Here is a 19,307-nt window from a genome sequence, read left to right as displayed (position 1 = left end):
GCGGTAGGTTCTTGAGAATCCACGCGTTTAATCGCTCTGGAATTAAAAATACAGTCTTGTAAAAAGTCCTAAGTTTTATATCTGTTCTTATATGCATGAAAACGATGGCACATGTGTTCCTAGCTTGGCTGTAAGCAAGAATCTCTTGTCGATAATATACTTGAGCTGTGTGTACATTTCATTGGTCGATCAAAGGAAGGCATTATACACAGTGCATAGGATTTGTCCCGTAATTTGCGAATTATCTTTTTTTAATTATAGATTCCTCAACAAATATTCACAACCATTGTTGAAAAATCCATTGTTGAAAAATAATACGATAGTCAATTATTGGACAATTTCTATCAGACTGCAGATTTCTTCAAACTTAACTTAAACGGTAATGTTTATTCCTCGCCTGTCGCCTCAAATAATTCTTCTCAAATTGTGAAAAATTTATTCATTCGCAATATGAAGACTAAATTGTAACAAAGGAGTAGCAAATGTTATCATATTATAATCAAGTAAATCATTAAATATTTTTCTTTATCCTTCCTTTTTTCGCAAACATAATCAATTAAAATACATATATGCTGAATACACATACACGTACAAGATAAAACATTAATATCATCTCTAATAGTTAAATATCTTGTACATATATACTATCCAAATTCGTCAATTCTCTCTTCCTTTTTTCTCGATTTACTTAAATCAATTTCTCTGTATCTTATTATTAAATGTATATTATAAGAATATTTTGTACGACTATATATTTTAATAAAATAGTTGATAAACAGTAGGTACAATTATTCAACAGTACTACGTTGTAGTAACATCTGGTTGATAAGAAGAAATGCACAACTGAATTCATTCGTTTAAATTAAATTCAATTTCTGATAACTTTTTACCAATATAATATATATGTAACAGATTCTTAAAGTCTCATCCTTCTATCAGGAACCTTTTCAATTTTTTTCTCAAATTTCATTTTCAGATTCAGATCTTTAAAATTTTAGCTTTTGGATATATATATACACATATACATACATACATACATACATACATATATATATATATATATATATATATATATATATATATATACATACGTACATATACATACATATACATACTATAATATCCATTAAGTGTATGTTATTTTCCTGAAGTTCTCAATATTTCTCCTTCAACAATAATAGTAATAATATTATGATATTATAATTAATAATAACTAAGAAATTAAAAGATTTTATCTCACCAGAGATAAAAAAGAAGAACAAGAATGCTTATTAAAACTTCAAAATCTCTATGTAAAATAGTTTTTGGTTATAAACTGTAAAACAGACAATAAACAAATTATATTCATTCATAATAAACAAATAATTTTAACATTATTGTACCAATTTCTGCCAATGCTATATAATTATATCTCTAAATTGTGATAAATATACGATCTAAATCTATAATCTTCTCACAAATCAAAAAAATGTCACAATACATCCTCTATTTGTGAATTTAAATATAAAAAGTTATCATTACGAAGTATTATGACTGTGTGTGAATAATCCTTATGAATTATTTATATTTGCTACTTGGCAGAAATGTATTTAGAGAAAGTCTTCCTACTGTATACACGTGCATAAAGATAATTCTTATATCCTAGGATTCTTACATCATTGGATCTTTAGATCCTCAGATTTCAAGATTCCTGGATTCTGAGATCCCAGGAGTCCAAGATTTCTGGATTCCTAGATTCTTGGATTTCTATATCTGGGATTCTCAGATTTTAAAGCATGAAAATAAAAAATTTAAAATCAAAAATTTTTCTTCCAAATTGTATGATTATTAAATTTTAGAATTTGCGTTAAAAAAAAATTCATTTTTTTTCTTTAAATATAAAAATATTAAAACACTTTTATCTTATATTTACAAATCCAGGAACCCAGAAATGTAAGACTTTTTTCTTGCCTGATATAAATATTGAGCTTAACATTTGCGATAAGTAATAATAAGTGTAATATAGATAATAGTTTTCACTTATATCTTATAAAGCTAATCTCAAAGAACAGGGTCGTGACTATGTAACGGTTCCGAAACTGGTATCACTGAGCTTAACGGACTGCGCTTCGCCAGAGGAATTTCCCCATTTCGCGTACCTAGCAAAATAGAAGACCGTCAATCTATTTTATTCTGTTCCTTTGTCGGTGAGACGTGTCGTATCACCTCTCTCCGTACAAAATTACATCTCGTAAATAAAAATAACGTTTCTTTCGCTTTTGTACGTTGATGGTAGTGCAAGGCCGTGGCACATGTTTTATTCTACAGCAGGGGTTCTCAAACTTGAAACACTTTCAAAATTAAAAGAAAAAGAATAAGAGAACAGAGAATAAGAAAAACGACAATGTTTTCAGAGCAGCAGAATTTTTAGTATATTGTTATTAAATGGCACTATGGAATAATTCAATATTATTAAACTTTTGAAAAATCTAGCATAATTAAAATTTTTTTCATTGTACACAAGGTAAACCAATTTTTAATATTTTCCATTAAAACGGAGCGTGTGATAAATCATTAAATTGTACTATAAAAAATTTTACATTATTGTTTGATAAAAAAATTCAAAATTTATATTTTTAAATACATATATGCAATAAAAGTTTCATTTCAGAAATAAAGATCTCATACATTAAAATCAAATGTATTAATGCAAACGCATCATCATGCATTATATAAATCTAAATAAATCTAATACTAGATAAATCTTAAAATTTTAATCATTTAGTGTAATTAAAAGTCTTCAATTTGACATATATATAAAATTAAATTTTTGCATACAAAAAGTTAAATAAAATAATATTTATATGAATTAATATTTGCAATAATTTACATTGATTTCTCTCTTCTTCTCTTTAACAAGAGTTACTAGCAAATAAGAAATAATTAATAAAGATGAGAACGACTAAGCTTTACTTTGTACATTCTACGATAAAATATACAATATGTAAAATATATACATTTTCAGAATACATACAAGTATTCTATCTGTGAGAGGGACCATCTGCAATGTAAACTAGAAAGTTTGGGAACCCCTGTCCTACACAGATTATTATATATCACGAGTTGTTAAATATATAAATAACTTCCGCAAGTTCTCTCTGAGCTTCCTATGGCCGCGCGCGCGCGCGAATTTTCTTGTCTCAATTATTTGATCATTCCCATCTGATAAATTTGGTTCGTCCGGTTTGTTCACTCGCATTTCAAGGATGAAATTATTTGAATGATCATTTATAAAATGTTTATTACACTTGCGCACTTCATTCGAACATTATGATGTTCTTTTTACTTTTCGTAATTTAAATTGATGGAATTATTCGATCGCTCGTGGCCCATCGATCGGCATCGTATGTAGCACCTCGTCCAGTAATTGAAGCGCTCTATGTAAATGTACCTACCGGAAATAAATGTGAAATATTAAAATATCAAAAATAGAATTTTAAAATAGATGTATAAAAAAATTTGATGAGTAAAAAATCAGAATAACAAATTCAATACGTAATTAAATTCCTTCTAATTTTAATATTTCATTCTTTGCATCTCTTTATTCTACAAAATGATAATAATCTAAATAAAAGAAATATTTGTATATTGCTGATCTTTAGAATTTATTATTAAATTGTATTGAGATTTTCTTTTTGTCATGTATTTAAAAATATCATTTACAAAAATAGATTCGTGAAGTAAAATTATAAAACAAACCTCAATCCAGCATGGTGTTTCTTTTATACTTTGTCGCGGATAATCTGGACCCCATCCCTTAACAAAACTCAAACGCAGGATACAAAGTCTTCGTAAATCATCGACTCCAATTCCCGCAGCTGCGCTGATACCTGAATATTTTATTTATATGTCTTATATTGTAAACATATATTTAACTATACGTTATAAAAATTGTATCATTAATAGATTGCATTATTAATTCTATCATTAATAAATATTTGCGTTTATAGATTTCCTAAAGAAGCTATTACTTTTGGCGATAGGCCCTCCATGCGTCAGATGACCGGCAACAGCTGCAGCTTGCGCTGCTGCGGCAGCCTGGGCAGTGGCGGCTTGACCTCGCATTTGTTTGTGACATTGTCTCAGATCAAAAACTTTAATATACGCCGATGGATAAATTTTATGTACCGCATCACCAGGTGCGCGACCTGCCTCTCTGTCCAGATAGTAAGACTGTACAAAGACGCTGTGCTCGCTTTGACATTTTAACCAAACATCGCCTTCACCTCTTAAATCCAGCACAACGCCTTTGCCTAAAATATTTATTTTAATTGAGAATCTTTACGATATTTGTCTGAAAATATTATTACTAAAAGAGATAATTACCTATGTGAAGACGCGCTCTCTCGCTTTGTTCTGTCCTATGCACATTGCTCAAGGCACCTAAACAGAATCTATTTCCGCCGCTCGGATCTACGTAGCCATCTACGGTGACTGTGGGACAACTGCTGCTGACTTTAAATGTCTCTCCGACTTGGATGTCCAACTCGAAGTAACCCACGGAGCACCAATATTCCGGCGCTGGTTGCGTGGAAAGCAATCCTCCGATATTTCCACCAACATCATTTCCATGGCCTCCCCCTTCATTCAAATATTAGATTTGATTCTTAATCAAAATTAATAAAAGAAAAGGCTAAGGACCATAGCGCAGGTTGTTAGTACGTAATTAAAATCAAAACATAAATCTAAGACAGAAAATTTGTGTATTCTTTAACAAATTTGATGGCAAAAAAAAGAACATTATCCGTCGAAGAAATAATTCGAATACAATAGGCGCGCACAGTATAAAATAACCGAAAATCAAACAAATATGTTAAAACGGTCGAAATATCTAATAAAACGCAAAGACAATAGAAGAGAATAAAGACATTCAAAAAACAAAAAATGCTTGTATAAAAATAATAAAATAAAATAAAAAATATATGCAAGGCAATGACATGACCACGGTCCTTAGCCTTTTTTTTTTTTATCAATTTTAATTTATTATCTTACGTTAGGACCGTTATTCCTCTTTTGTTTTTGATTCTTAATGTTATATTATTTAACTCCAAAGCAGAAAACGTTTCCTAACACACTCAACTTACAGTACGATGCTGTATGAAGATGTCGAGGATCTGGAGGTTGCATACTTTGAGTGTATGTGAGAGTATTGGCACCGGTCCATTGCGGTGTCCCGGAATTGTATGGTGCTGTGCCCACGGGGAATCCATTTGGATGATGAAGATGTACAGGTGATACGGGTGAACTTTGTCCTTCACCTATTTAATTAGACAAACAAATAATCCAATATAATGTGCAAAAATGTTAAAAACACTGAAAAATTCAGACTCGGTATCCTTGTGGAATCTGTGTTTAAAAGGATATAGTGATTCTCTGTATTGATGTTTAATTGGCGAGTGCGCTATACACGTTTTATATACCTAAAGAGGCTGCTAGCGCGTCGACGGTAGGAGGTTGATTGATGTCTTGCGGGGGTGTGTTGGTACCGTAGAACGTATCGGCGGTCGATTGTCCCTGTGCGGGACTCAGGATCTGCGCACCGGACGTTCCGCTGGACGCGGCGTTCAGCGATTGTTGTTGGCTACCTACGGTGTGACTCATTGGATGTACTACTGCTGCAAAATCAAAATTCATACACGATGCAGGCAACATAAAATATTAAAAAGGCACAAACGTGGTCCTCACTGTAACTGTTTTCCAATTACTCGTTCGCGTGCAAACCAGTGTTTCCCAAGGAGGCGACGTTCTAATAATTTGATTTTTAGATTCCAGGATATTAAATGACTGATCTCTGGTCTTACAAAAATCTTAAATTCTCCAAAAATCATAATTTTATTATCATTTTGAATATATCATATATGTGTACATGTATATTTGCAATTACAATAATAATCAAAACATCGATTATTATTATTATACATATGTCATTGATCTTTTTATTTTTCTTTACTTTGATTCAATACTAAAACATCATTTCAGATAGCCCTTGCTTCAGAAATCTAAATTCAAAGTTCACTTTATGCATTCACAATACAGACATTCTATAATTTAGGAAACTCTGATCCCATAAATTTAAGAATCACAAAAAATGCATACTGGCAACATACTAGCAAAGGCTAATCAGCGACATGTAATTGAAAGCTTTTTGAATAATACGGCTGTGTACAATGAAATACGTACGATGATGCATATTACGGCCTGCCGAGTGATGAGATGTGGGAATCCAGGTTTGCCTGGGGCAATTATTGTCGTCCAGTTTAGCGTGGGGATTACCATTATTGCCACTCCCACCGGCATTAAACATACCCTCAGTACTGGCTGTGCCGAACAATCAGAAGGAAAAAAAAAACAATGAAGCCAAAAACAAAAATTGAATTACGCAACAAAAGGAAGAAGATTGCGAAGCAAATTCTTGCCTGCTACAACAGTCTACATTCGGTAGCAGTACATTCGAAAGCTGGCTCGTTAACAATCAATTTAATAATTAACAATCGCATATCGAGAACGACAAATTTGTAGCACGTATGTTTTAGCACAGTTGGAAGTATGGTCCACATCTAAATTTTTCTAAAATATAATCATCACACGTCGAATTTTTCTCTTAGATTAATTTAAAAAATTTATTAACATCTCCTTTCAGATAAAGATGTGTTTACACATGTCAACGTTGCATTGCTTCATTAAGGTGTACTACCATCTATTATGACCAAACATTAATTGCACACAAATTTACGCCGTGTAAAGCCAATTGATAAAAATTTTGATAAAGTAAAAGCTTCAGAAGAGATGAGAAGATAAAATCACCTAACATTCAACTTACTTGGATTGGGAGTTGATAAGCCCGGTATAAACCCTTGTTGGGCTTGTTGAGCATTGTTCGAAGCGGTCGATTGGGGAGTCGGTGGATGATGCTGAATCGTTTGATTCATTTCACCGTCCACGTCCATCGCGGATCCAACGGCGGCCGCGGCCGCTGCGGCAGCGGTACCTCCACCGCCAACTGTGTACTCATCCTTGACCAATCTGCCACCAGGTCCCACACCCACACCGGATTGAAGAGTCAGTCCGGACAGGTCTGTAAAGAACGGGTCTGTGCGGGGGAAACCAACCCATTCCATCAAGACATCAAGAAGACCACAATAATCAATAATTTGCTCTCTAGCATTCCGTAACTTCTCTAGCATTTCCGTAAATTCGTTAACCAATCCTAGGATGCTAGGATACGATTTACTTTTATCTCGTTGGATAATTATAATTAGATAATTATAATTGGATAATTATAATTGTAAACGAACTCAAAATGAATTAAACGGAATGATAGTGATTAAAGAAAAAAACGAACAACAATAAAAAAAAATAATATTGCAGAAAAGAATCAAAAAGGAGATAAAAGAGGTATGAATAGTATCACATATATAAGAGATATGAATACTAGACATAAAAATAAATTGTTATATGCGAAATATCGCACATACCTATTCCGGGCGACACCACTCGTTCATAATGATAGGGATTCACACATACGGAATCGCACTTCAAATCGAAAGCGAACTGGCAGTATTTTACATGTTTCAGTTCGTTCTTGTGCAAATCCGGCCATCTCCAAATGCGAGCATAAATTACATGCGGAAAACCTTTGCGTCCTGCCACTTGTAATCTGCCATCGAGAGTTCTTTGGATGGTAACACATTTGCTGGGATGTGCTCCATTAGTGGTTATTGCAGTTATCAAGCTGTCCAACTCGTCGCGTTTCTCCTGTTGATTAAATTTTATTGTATATTAATCACACTACAATTTCAAATTGAAAAATTATTGAATATTACTATAATATTATTATAAAGTATGTGCAAACATAATTTTTATAGTATAACAATATCATTTTTTGTAAACTTTGTATGAATTGTGTTATACAACATATATGTATATGAAATTTACTTTGAGCTTCTTCACTAGCGATTCAATTGCGCGTTTGCTGAAGCTTTCACTTTCACCACCTTGACGATGACACATCAATGAATGTACAATGCTCAGGCAAGCGTCTGCACTGGTCGGTGCACTGGGTGCAATTCCGGTCATTTCTCTTACTGTATTTCAAATTACATGTATATATAACACACATATATATAAATTAATTGTAGTAAATGATAAAATATAATTTTTTTAAATAACTTCAAGTATACAATGATTTTATTTTAAAACTTTATTCTTTGTGAACAGTATATTTATATAAGAATATCAAAGAATCCATCATAAAATCACTTAAATTTCTTAAATGAAATGATTAGATAAATGAATATTGAAAATAAATTATCAAATAAAATAAGGAGAATAATAAACAGAAATATATATATAATAAATATATTTCTGAGATACACTTACATTCTGGATTGGGTTGCATGGGGGGCGAGGGATACAAATGACCTCCCCCGCCCGCCAATCCAACCATCTCCGTAAAAGCCGTGGTGGATACTGCCACTCTTTTTCCCTCAAATGGATAGCCTTTTCTTTGGACTTGACACAGTCCAATCTTTCACACTCTATCATCTAGCGATAATATTTCACCCATGCGACACAGTCCACTTTCCTGTAAGTAAATCTATTTATTTTTTATCACGTATAACTATCTAATCTATATCGCTCTAGAACTAAAGTGTAAAGGAAATTATTGCATTACATAATATCAAAGAAACGAAAAATCCAACATCACAATATTTACACAAAATTTATTTCTGACTATATCATCCTGGTTTCAATTGATTCCACTTGCCTTTGTTATATTATCTCCAACAATCACTTTATAATCATTGTCAATAATATCAATAATAATCAAACGTGGCAGAAGCAAAACCTGCCTTTGTTTACCTAACATTAGGAGACACCTTATATCGTTCAATCAATCATCATGCTCGACAGTCTATGTCAATAAACTATTAAAGTAGCAAAAATAACGCAATGAAACGACTTACATTCCAGGAGAAGCACGCATGCGAGAGCAGAAGGAGCGAAGGTGAGTTCACGACGTCTGCGGGAAACTTGTACAAGAATACTCGCGAGACATCGGTGACTTCGCCGAGTCACAGGGTGCGAGACAGCCTCCCACGGCGGCGAGTACGCACGATGACAGTTGAGCACGAGGAGACGCTCGCGCACGAGCGCTTGTCAAGCGTCGTCGGGCGTCGGCGGCTTTGCAACAAGCAGCAGAGCGCAGAGATCCAGCGATCGCACCACGTGCACCACGTTCGAGGACGCGATACGCGCGACAGATCACTACACGCTGCACAATTCGAGACGAGTCGTTGCACCGTTTCGCATAGGTTAGCGCATCAATAATATATATCCCGGGGCGCGGATGGTGTCGCTGCGAGCAGCATGGCTAATCTAGCGCCAATGACAGCATTCAACGAACAGTTGGGCAACATTTCGCTAGATTTTCCAGTGTAATTTCACGCTGATTGGTTGGAACTGAGAGTGGAAACCAATCACGTTCGATTGCTACTTTTGCGGCCAATAATATCCGTCATACTTTAAGGCGGATTTGCATGATTTTCGCAAATACGTTGGTAGCATTGCTCGCTTCTTTCGCTTCTCATTGGACGATGTGTTTGGAAATTGCAGATTTTAAGGTAAAGCAGCGTTTAATTGACCAATCAAGACGAGGAGTGAAGATTTCTTGTTTTGATCGGTTCATTAGAAATTCATCCAAAGAGGATCAGGATATCGGAGAATTTGCAATGATTCTGTAGAATTAAGATTTGAATTATAAATAGTAAATTGACATTATATAATTAGTATTTTTTCCTATTTATAGTTAAAATTATAGATGAGCTAAATGAAAAAAGACGAACTAAAATAAAAATATAGCGAATTGCTAGTATAAATTTGCTTAATCGAGATTATGTACTTGTAATTTATTGCTCTAGTGTACAACATTTATCATTCTATCACGTAATTCATCATCATAATTTTACATAATTACGAGAGAATTATTTAAAAAATATGACTCGTTTAATGTCTTTCCGTTTAAGCGTGTATTCTACAAGTGGGGGTGTAACTCAGTGGTAGAGTGTCTGCTTCGCATGCTGAAAGTCCTGGGTTCAAATCCCAGCTCCTCCAAAACTTTCTTTTTGCCTTTCATTATATACTTTATAATTTACATAAATACTTTTTTTTATTAGAAAAGTTTCGGATGATGAATCTCTCATCTTTTTTCTCTTTCTAATCGATTTAAATATTATGATTTCAGATATTTATATAAATTAATTTTCAAATCACACAAAAATAAAAATCACACTTAAATATAACATACATTACCAAATTTTACATTGTTATTTTGGCAATGCTCACGTTGTAAATTATCAAAAATAAAAAAGTATTGAATAATTCAAACCTGTGTGAATTATACACAAATAATAATAATAATAAATATTATATTATACAAGCTGCATAGAGACATAATAAAATGTATAACTGGTATTAGCTTTCTGATAATCAAGGAGAGAATTTATACTTTATTATTATTTTTTATATATTATTTTTATTATCATTATTTCTATTTTATATCAACGATATTCATATAATATCTCAGATAATATTTCAATCTGCGCGCGATAATTACAATATACAACATTACGCAATCAAATGAATGCACCAATAGGTGCAGCTAAATGCATCACGTGACCTTGGATTTGGTAACTTGCGATCAGTCTGCACGAAGCGTCCCGGATGTCGCGATCGTTTCGTGTTCGCGCGATCTTTTCACCCGTTGGATGAGTATCGTGGACGGACAAGTGTCGAAAGTGTCAAATTTATGCAAATTTAGCAAATCGTGATATCGTTTCGTGGCATTAATCGCGATTGCGACGCGTGTGACTCAATAATTCCCTCGGTAAAATTCGCAGTGTCAAGTACTCGTCGCGTCCCGTGGCCGGGACTCCACTTTTGGAATCCGCAGATTTCGCGCGAATTTCGTTATCATTAATTCCGATGAGTGCTGCAACTGTCACTTAGCATCCTTAGCGAAATATTTATCGAGGAATATTGGGAGCATCGCGACGATCTATTCAACCTGCCGCTTGAGATATTTCCGCCATGACACTTGAATTTTCGACGCGATCCCGGCGAATCGCGCCCTCGCCTAATTCGCCTACATTTTGGCCGAATTTCGGGTGCGAACGACCATCGCAAGTGTCATCCAGCATCCGAGGCGTCGAGGAGCCTCGGGAAGCATCGATGGAGCCATCGAATTAATTACTGCAACGAATCTATCGACGCGGGTAACAGTTTGGGATATTGAGATATTGAGATATTTCCGCCATGACACTTTTCAAATGTCTGATACTGGTCACTTCGCGCCTTCTCTACCCGTTTCAGTCAAATTCCGCGCGCGAACGAGTGTCGGGAGTGTCACGTGTCTGATGACGGACTGTCATCTCGTTAATCGATCGCGCGATTGCGATCTTCGGTCTTCGGAATCCAGAGTGCTTTATTCGTGGAGGCGAACGATATAGAGTGAATCCCTTGAAATATTGTGATTTTGCGTTCGTCAAGACACTTTAAATTCCTGCTAAATCACTCCTTGCTCCGCCTCTTCCTCTGGATCGAAGTTTGCGTACGAATTTCATGTCGAGAGTGCCGAATCAATTATTCAGTGTTAATTAAATCCGCGTGATCAAACATTCGTGAGTGATATCGATCGAGTTCTATTGTGAACAGCTGTCTTCGAATGTGCGCGTGTGATCCAATGTGATAGTCGTAGGATTATCATAATTATATCGAGAACAAAAAATAATCATCAACGGAGGCAGGAGATTGTTTCTCGTCTACAATATTTAGCTGATGTAGTGAGATGGTGAGTGTTTACATTTTCTTAACTAATATAATTAAATAAATAAATGAATAAATAAATAAAAAAAATATATATATATACATATTGTTCGGTATTTTGAAAAAGATTAATTTTAAAATTCAAATATAATATTAAAATTAATATTTTAAAAATATTTTTAAACAATTTGTAAAACTATTTTCAAGTTTCTTATATATATATATATATGTTCGAATATACTAACGTGATCCTCAAGTAACATAAATCTGACGTAATTGCGAGACTTTGGGCGAGTTCTCCTTTTCTAGAAAACGTAGTATATTTTCCAGAGCTATAAAATAAAAAAGTAGATCTATTTATATTTATTAATTAAATAGATTGAATCAGAAATTTTTGCAAAAATATATGTGTATTTTATTTTACATATTATTTAAAATAGAAACGATATATATGTTATTTTTATTATCTTTATATTACCTTTTTTATCTGTAGAATCCATAAACATACTAATGATAGAAAATCGATTTAATCGACTTAAAGAGTACAGTAGATGTGTGAGTAATTCTCTGTCTTTAGAAGTGCAAAATTCTTGTTCACAGCAACGTATAATGAGACTGAACATTGTGGCATCCAATTTATTGCCTATCACTGTGAATTGAATATTTTTAGAATATATTAAATAATTATTTGTAACGAAGCATAATAAGCAATTATTTGCTATTTTAATGTATAAAACATTAGATTGTTCTATGTAAACTTGGAATTTTATTTTTAATAAATTTAAATAAGATGTCAAAATATTCACACAAATTAGAATCAATAGAAATAAAATTAAAACAATTATTAATAGAGATAAATATAAGAAATCCTTGAATTTTAAAAGCAAATAATATTTATAAAATATTGAGATACTATAAAATCGCATTATGAAACTTACTTTTACTCATGTCTTCGTGTGCTACACATCTTAAAAGTTTCGCGTGTAATTTCAAATTAGTATCGTCCTTTAGAGATTGCCATAGACGTAAAAATTCGTAAGGTGATTCGATATTTTCCAATTTCTAAAAAAAAATATATTATATACAAAGTATTATATACAAGTATTATATACAAAGTATAAAATATATAAATAATATAAAAATTATATATTTGTTTCATCTTTTAATTTTCTAAGATCTTAAATCATACCTCAAGTTCCATTTCCAATTTTTCGCTATCTTTTTGATATTTATTAGATGTAATTTTATTCGTTACACTCGTTTTAATCTTGCTTTCATTTTCAGGAGAAATTATTTTTTTACTTTTATTTAAATCTGATCTTGTTATTGGCGCATCTTTCTCTTCTTTTGATTTCGTTTTCCTCTTCATTTCCATTTTGGTTTCATTAGAATCGATACTTTTTCTCGGTTTCTCACATTCGTTAAGTATCTGAATTTTATTCGACGTTAAACTCGATTGAGTTCTACTCTCCTTTCCAAGAGAGATTAATTCCTTGTTTTTATTTAGACACGATTTCTTTGTCGATATACTTTTCTCTTCAACCGAGCTTGTTTTCTTCTTCGGTTTCATCCTCGTCTCGTCAGGATCGACAATTTTCCTCGGTATCTCGCTTACTTCGTCGCTCGAAAGTTCCTCGATTATGACAGTGGAGGGTTTCGTTTGACGTGACACGCACGAAAAAATGGACTTCTCCGGCCTACCTTCTGCGCCACGTTGTCCGGGAAATAACTCGCGTGAAATCGCAAAAATATCGTCGCTGTTGATAGCGTCCAGATGCGATTTCGGCGTTTTATTTCTGCCGCCGAAATCCTTTGCAACAGGTGATAATTTATTGCCGCGCGAAGAGCCGCGCGTTGTTTTCCCGTTGCTTTTATTTGCCGCGACATCCGCCGCTGCAGCTTTGTTACTCCCGGTTTCCACGCAATAACTCGCCTTTAAGTGCGGCTTCGTCGCAACACTTTGCGACGAGCCTGGCGCTCGGTCGCAATAACATATATCGTTGTTAACACGCTGTTTCGGACACTTGATGCCGTTCGTTTCCACGGTTCTCTCCGACTTTACTCCTCGCACGACCTTGTCTTCGTCGCCGCTGATATTCTCCTCTTCGATGCTCATCCTGGGGAAATGTGGCGGAGAGAAAAAAATTAACGACGGCAATATAATATCCCGGCTTTGAAGTTTATTATTCTAAATTCGCTCGACAAAGTGTTGAATCTAAAAATTGCATTTCTACCTTATTTTTCTCGACTCGCACGGTTTTCTCAGCTTGTTTACGCCGGATATCGCCGTTTTGTTGGTCGGCTCCAATTTTAAAACGGCTTCATAATCCGGCAAAGCCTGTACACGAAATTAAACATCAGCTGTTTATATAGAAATTGCGAAACGTATTAGTTACAAGGAATCTGAATACAAATTTCGATTAAAATTTCCTTTGCTCACCGGACAACCTTGTATCGTATTTATCGCGTCGTAAAATTTCTATTTCTCGACGTTAAATATTACGAATTATAAATTAATATGAACGTTTATGCGTATAATTTTTATACCTCGTACGCCTTCTCGAGATGCTCCAAGGATAATGCTCGACGAAGTAGCGCTTTAACATTTTTGTAATCCATGGTAAGCACCGTGTTGCAGTCGTTAAGCGCCTCCTCGTAACGTTGCAACTTTATAACTAAATGCAGTATAAATTCAATGATCTTATTATATAATACAGAGTTAGATAATATTTTTAAGAAGTATTAAAATCGCGAAATAATCTATTTCTCGTAATGATTTTCTTTTAATCTAATTGTTTTATTAATTTTTAATCTAATAGTTTTATCTAATAATTTTAGGAATATTATATAATTTTATTCAAAAATAAATTCGAAAGAAATATGTACACAATAAAAAATTGTGCATCCATCATATGTCAGTTATTTCCTTGTGTTACCATGTTTTGATTAATATATACTTTAATGTAAAATTAACATACGATTTATATGTTATTATTTTTTATAACGTTTTCATGTGTTAACTTCATAACTTAACACTTTTTATGTCTCTTAGAAATAGAATATTATTTTGAGTATTTTTAACATAATCATTTTAAACAATCAACATGTCTCAAAGTCAGTTTATTTCCAAGAAAAGTTAAAGTAAATCTTTAAATAATCTTGAATTTTGACATACAAAATAATCAAATTGACTAAAATGTTTCTATTACAAATAATTTAGGTTAAAATAATTATTATTACATGTTAATGTCCTACCAACATTTCTTACGAATTATTGTAACTATTTTTTCATGTAATTTTTAATTAATTTGTATGTTATTTTTACATTACACTTAAACTCACAATAACAATAATAAAATAAATAAAGTATTGTGTCAATTATTTAACACTTTCAGTTTGTCAATAAGTAACATACGATGAATGATTATTTATTTTAACTTAAAATTTAGAGTGGACTTTTGGGACACGTGAAAAATGTTATAATTAATTTATTTTATTTTTTAGTGTGTAGATAACGTCCTTTTTCGATGTAATTATTAATTATTATTAGTGAAATGCATCTCATAGCTTACATGTCATAGCACGATTGTTGTACGCATTTAGATTCGATTCTATCTCGATGCTAGCGTTATAATGCCGAAGGGCTTCCTCGTAATCAGCTGCTCTGAAGGCTTCGTTTCCCTTTTCTCTCTCTTGTTCCGCCATTATATTTATTTCCGTGCCAGTCAAAGAAACTATCAATAGATTAAAAGATTTAATACACGAGATCTAGAGATTTAATTCTATTAAAATTAACAGGAGAGATCGATGAGAGATGAAATTCCATCAACTTTAATTAGAGAAACGAAAGTATTTGAAACACCCTGTAGATTCGGTGAATCTATTATCGTATCATTTAAATGCTCACTGAAACATAGTTTTTCGTTCTTTTAATAATCCCATCGTGAATTTAAATAAGTTATAAGCTTACGTTTATTGACGGTCGCTTTATGTGCCATCTTATTTATTTTATTCCGCTCCTTTTGCCGTTCTTGTATTCTCTTCATTTCGGTCTGTCGCTGCTCGTCCTGCAGGTCTATTCTGTTTATTTCCGTGTCGACATCGTATTTATCCCAAGCCGCATAATCGCACGAAGATATTCGTTTGGGCTTATCGCGCTTTTTCTCGTTGCTTTTCGTTTTTTTATTCTGCAAATGTGGCATAAATTATTATATAATAACTTTTTTTTATTTATTCTATGACTTATTTATTTAGTCATCTAGTTTTATATCGATTAATAATTTATGATTTAGCTAACACTTTAAGAATGAATAAATAAACTAACTAATTATTTAATAATAAAATATAATAAAATATGTAACTAATTAATTAATAATAAAATATAAATTTTGATATATTATATTTTGAAGGGAGACAATATCTCGGTACATTATGTTTGTATAGTTTAACAACTATGTATAATAACATACTGCGGCAGTATCCAATTTAATCTCTCGAATAGCCGGTTGTATAGCGCAGAAATCATTGGCAAGGACAGCTCTTCCTTTGTCCAAGTCCTTCTCGCGAGATTGCATCTCACACGTCCAATTGCTCATGTCGTCGTCGATTTCCTGCCGTTCGTCCGAATTCAACATATTTCGCCTCAAAACTGGCTCCGCTTTCCTCAAAATAGCGCTTGTCGGATTAATGCTAATGAGACGTTTCTCCGCGTGCTTTGTCAAATCTGGATACACACCTTCTTCGCCAGAACTGGTATTAACCCGCGCACACACAGAGAGATGTTTATGACAAATCGTTAATAAACGCGTGCCGGAAAATAACGGGTTTAATGACGTTTTAAGCAGCAGGATTGCAAGGCTCGTAAAGATTAAAAAAATTACCGATATGTACAATTATCATTATATATCGAGGACCACAATATAAATTGCACGTTTCAGATGAAAGTATAATGATATATTTACGTAAAAGATATATCTTATTTAAAAAAAGATTATTATGTAAAAGAAATTTGACATCCACTAATCGGATTTACAAGATTAATCTCTCGAAACTTTTTCACGCGCGAGCAAAATATCATTTTATTCTCGGGAGATAAAAATAGCAGCAATTAATTATCACCGATATTATCGCATGCATTTTAAAAATTGCTCACCGTAATACGAGAACAATTCGTTCCAGTGTTTTTCCATCGGTGCACCTGGATATGAATTCGTACGAGAGATGCTCGATCGGTATGTTGTACCTCTCCAACAGAGTCTTCTTGTCGGATTTTTGCGCCACGTTAATTACATCTACCTCCTCGTTGCCCATGATAACGAATGCGGGGAACGATCGACCAAGATTACACGGCAAATCGTGCGCGCGGTTTACCTTCGTTGCCCTATGCGTTCGGCGGAGACAACAGCTGATTAGCAATCGAACCGGATTTGTTGGATCTCTGAAGGCGGATGCCAATCACGTTCAATTACTATGTATTCCTATACGGTTGTCTCTGCTCGGACGCGATCTTTGATTCGTCAGGTTGCCATGGATACGCGAGTTGTTGATTTTCTACACGTCAAGTCATACCTGTAACACTTTGCCTCGATCGATGAAACCTGAAATGTGTACCTCGTCCGTTCAATTTTCACCGGAAAGAGAACCGAATATTAATAATATACCGTTGACAAAAATTAATTCCAATTTCTTCTTTCGTCGACGTTGCATCTTGCATCAATCCTATAATTCATAAAATTGTTAAATCAATGTTATTATATAATTATGTTTCAAATATAATTTATTTTATATATATATATATATATATATATATATTTTTTTTTTTTAAACTTGTGTTATATTCAAAGAGTATGAGTAACTTGAAATTGGTTTAAAATATAATTAATAATTTTTAATAAGTGACACAGAGGACACAGTGTAACACAGTAAATCATTTCATCCTTGTTTACATTCGATAATTATTCTTTATTATATATTTATATATTTATTCTTTATTATATATTTATTATTTATTATATATAATATATTTCGAATAATTGTCTATTATATAACGTGTCCAAAATTACGTTTTATCAATTTACGTTTTATCAATTTACGTTTTATCAAATTTACGTTTTATCAAATCAATTTCAAGTTATTCATACTCTTTGAACATAACACAAGTTCTTAAAGACATCAAAGAAGGAAAATTAGAATAAAAAAATGTATAATCCCTCTTGTATAATCTGATGTTAAAATTGTATATATCCCGCGCTTTACATTTTTTCGCGAAGAAAAGCAGAATAAATAATAAACTCGAGACGCTAGTCGTAATACAAACACTGAGAAAAAATCTGGTTGCATTAATTAGAATTCTGGTAGATTCAACCAGTATGTCTGTTGGAAAATGGACGAACCAAAATTCTTGTAGGAATTACCAGATGAATCTGATTAATTTCTTCCTGTTAAATTTACCAAATTTTCTGGTTAATAATACTAAACTCATCACCAAGTCGTTTAAAATTTTTTCCATCTAATCTCAAAAGTCTGTTTAATATTCTGAATTCCAACAAGATTATTGAATAAATTCAATCCAGATTATTGAATAAATTATTTTAAATTCAGTTTGTTAGAAATTAAACTGATAAACAGTGATGCAAGAAGAGGATGCAGCTCAAACACAAACAATCAGAGAGCCAGCGTCCTCTTTCTGGCACTACTGCTCGTAAGAGAAAAAAAATATACTTTGGATTTAATACTATTTTTTTATATACATTTTATGGCAAATATTGAATACAAATTAAGTTAAGAGTGGCAAGCAAGGAAATTAATGTAACAAGAAATTTTATAGATCCAACCAAAAAATACTAACCAAATCCTTATAATAAAATTTATTAAACGTTCTAGTTATAAAAAATCGAGTCATACATCGAGTCATAAATTTAACATCAAGAAATTAATCAGATTCACCTGGTAATTCCTACAAGAATTCTGGTTCGTCCATTTTCCAACAGACATACTGGTTGAATCTACCAGAATTCTAATTAATGCAACCAGATTTTTATGTCAGTGTTTATATTATGACTAGCGTCTCGAGTTTATCATGATAACTAGAAATTCTTGTTTGATTTAACCAAAATGCCTTCAATCATATCTTGTCTCATCATATCACGTCTTGTTGGTACAATCAAACAATTTTTCTCAGTGTATATATATCCGAAAGAAATAAATTCGCACCTCCACCTCCCCGCGCGCACAGACCGTACGCGAGAGTGTAATAGATGCATCTTTCTCCCTTCTGTCAGATAGTTCCTCTCTCCCTGTCCCTCGCGCAACACGCGCTCGTGCACGCTTACCTGTTAACACGGCAGTCGGCTTGTATAGCGCGCCGCAACGCGAACGCGCAACAGTGCGCGGCGCACGAAAGAAGCGTGCAGTCGTCGTTGTCGTCGTCCTCCTCCTCGTCGTCC

At 33.3% G+C, this 19,307-nt stretch overlaps 2 protein-coding genes and 1 non-coding gene across 7 annotated transcripts; 1 reads left to right on the top strand and 2 right to left on the bottom strand.

Moving 5' to 3' along the window:
* Window positions 1-2,895: 2,895 nt before the first annotated feature.
* Window positions 2,896-9,402, bottom strand: LOC105249584 (mothers against decapentaplegic homolog 4). Of its 5 annotated transcripts, none has more exons than XM_011255151.3 (12): window positions 9,006-9,402; window positions 8,419-8,623; window positions 7,975-8,123; window positions 7,515-7,794; window positions 6,860-7,129; window positions 6,220-6,357; window positions 5,460-5,651; window positions 5,124-5,297; window positions 4,366-4,620; window positions 4,011-4,292; window positions 3,739-3,869; window positions 2,896-3,430 (listed from the first exon to the last, which is right to left on the bottom strand). In XM_011255151.3, exons 2-12 carry the CDS (start codon window positions 8,483-8,485, stop codon window positions 3,350-3,352), a joined length of 2,019 nt encoding a protein of 672 aa, XP_011253453.1. In that variant the 5' UTR covers window positions 8,486-8,623; window positions 9,006-9,402; the 3' UTR covers window positions 2,896-3,349. The 5 variants fall into 5 exon arrangements, with proteins under 5 accessions (XP_011253453.1, XP_019882599.1, XP_025270076.1 ...); XM_025414291.1 differs by having other exon boundaries at window positions 2,897-3,430; window positions 5,460-5,654; window positions 8,419-8,635; XM_011255150.3 differs by having other exon boundaries at window positions 2,897-3,430; window positions 5,460-5,654.
* Window positions 9,403-10,080: 678 nt separating this feature from the next.
* Trnaa-cgc lies at window positions 10,081-10,152 on the top strand. Its single transcript has one exon. It is a non-coding gene; the product is annotated as a tRNA-Ala (tRNA).
* A 1,962-nt stretch (window positions 10,153-12,114) lies between these two features.
* LOC105249582 (sperm-associated antigen 1) lies at window positions 12,115-17,320 on the bottom strand. The gene is made up of 10 exons (XM_025414247.1): window positions 17,015-17,320; window positions 16,332-16,611; window positions 15,833-16,049; window positions 15,435-15,596; window positions 14,410-14,537; window positions 14,097-14,200; window positions 13,052-13,979; window positions 12,801-12,924; window positions 12,341-12,511; window positions 12,115-12,194 (listed from the first exon to the last, which is right to left on the bottom strand). Exons 1-10 carry the CDS (start codon window positions 17,170-17,172, stop codon window positions 12,115-12,117), a joined length of 2,352 nt encoding a protein of 783 aa, XP_025270032.1. The 5' UTR covers window positions 17,173-17,320.
* Between the last annotated feature and the right edge of the window lie 1,987 nt (window positions 17,321-19,307).

This window comes from Camponotus floridanus, unplaced genomic scaffold, assembly GCF_003227725.1.
Source record: "Camponotus floridanus strain SB8 unplaced genomic scaffold, Cflo_v7.5 scaffold8, whole genome shotgun sequence".
Taxonomy (NCBI): Eukaryota; Metazoa; Arthropoda; class Insecta; order Hymenoptera; family Formicidae; genus Camponotus; species Camponotus floridanus.
The sequence above is the reverse complement of the archived record's forward strand: the minus strand, read 5'-3'. Positions and strand labels throughout refer to the sequence as shown.

What these genes read in the sequence shown, in the direction of transcription:
- LOC105249584 (XM_025414291.1), bottom strand. Translation starts at nt 8,485, where the DNA reads ATGGTTGGATTGGCGGGCGGGGGAGGTCATTTGTATCCCTCGCCCCCC. An exon ending in GAGAGCGCGTCTTCACATAG is followed by an intron (nt 4,293 to 4,365) that starts GTAATTATCTCT and finishes TAAATATTTTAG; the next exon opens with GCAAAGGCGTTGTGCTGGAT. An exon ending in TGGAGGGCCTATCGCCAAAA is followed by an intron (nt 3,870 to 4,010) that starts GTAATAGCTTCT and finishes TAAAATATTCAG; the next exon opens with GTATCAGCGCAGCTGCGGGA.
- LOC105249582 (XM_025414247.1), bottom strand. Translation starts at nt 17,172, where the DNA reads ATGGGCAACGAGGAGGTAGATGTAATTAACGTGGCGCAAAAATCCGAC. An exon ending in TTAAATTGGATACTGCCGCA is followed by an intron (nt 16,050 to 16,331) that starts GTATGTTATTAT and finishes CCACATTTGCAG; the next exon opens with AATAAAAAAACGAAAAGCAA. An exon ending in TAAAGCGACCGTCAATAAAC is followed by an intron (nt 15,597 to 15,832) that starts GTAAGCTTATAA and finishes ATCTATTGATAG; the next exon opens with TTTCTTTGACTGGCACGGAA.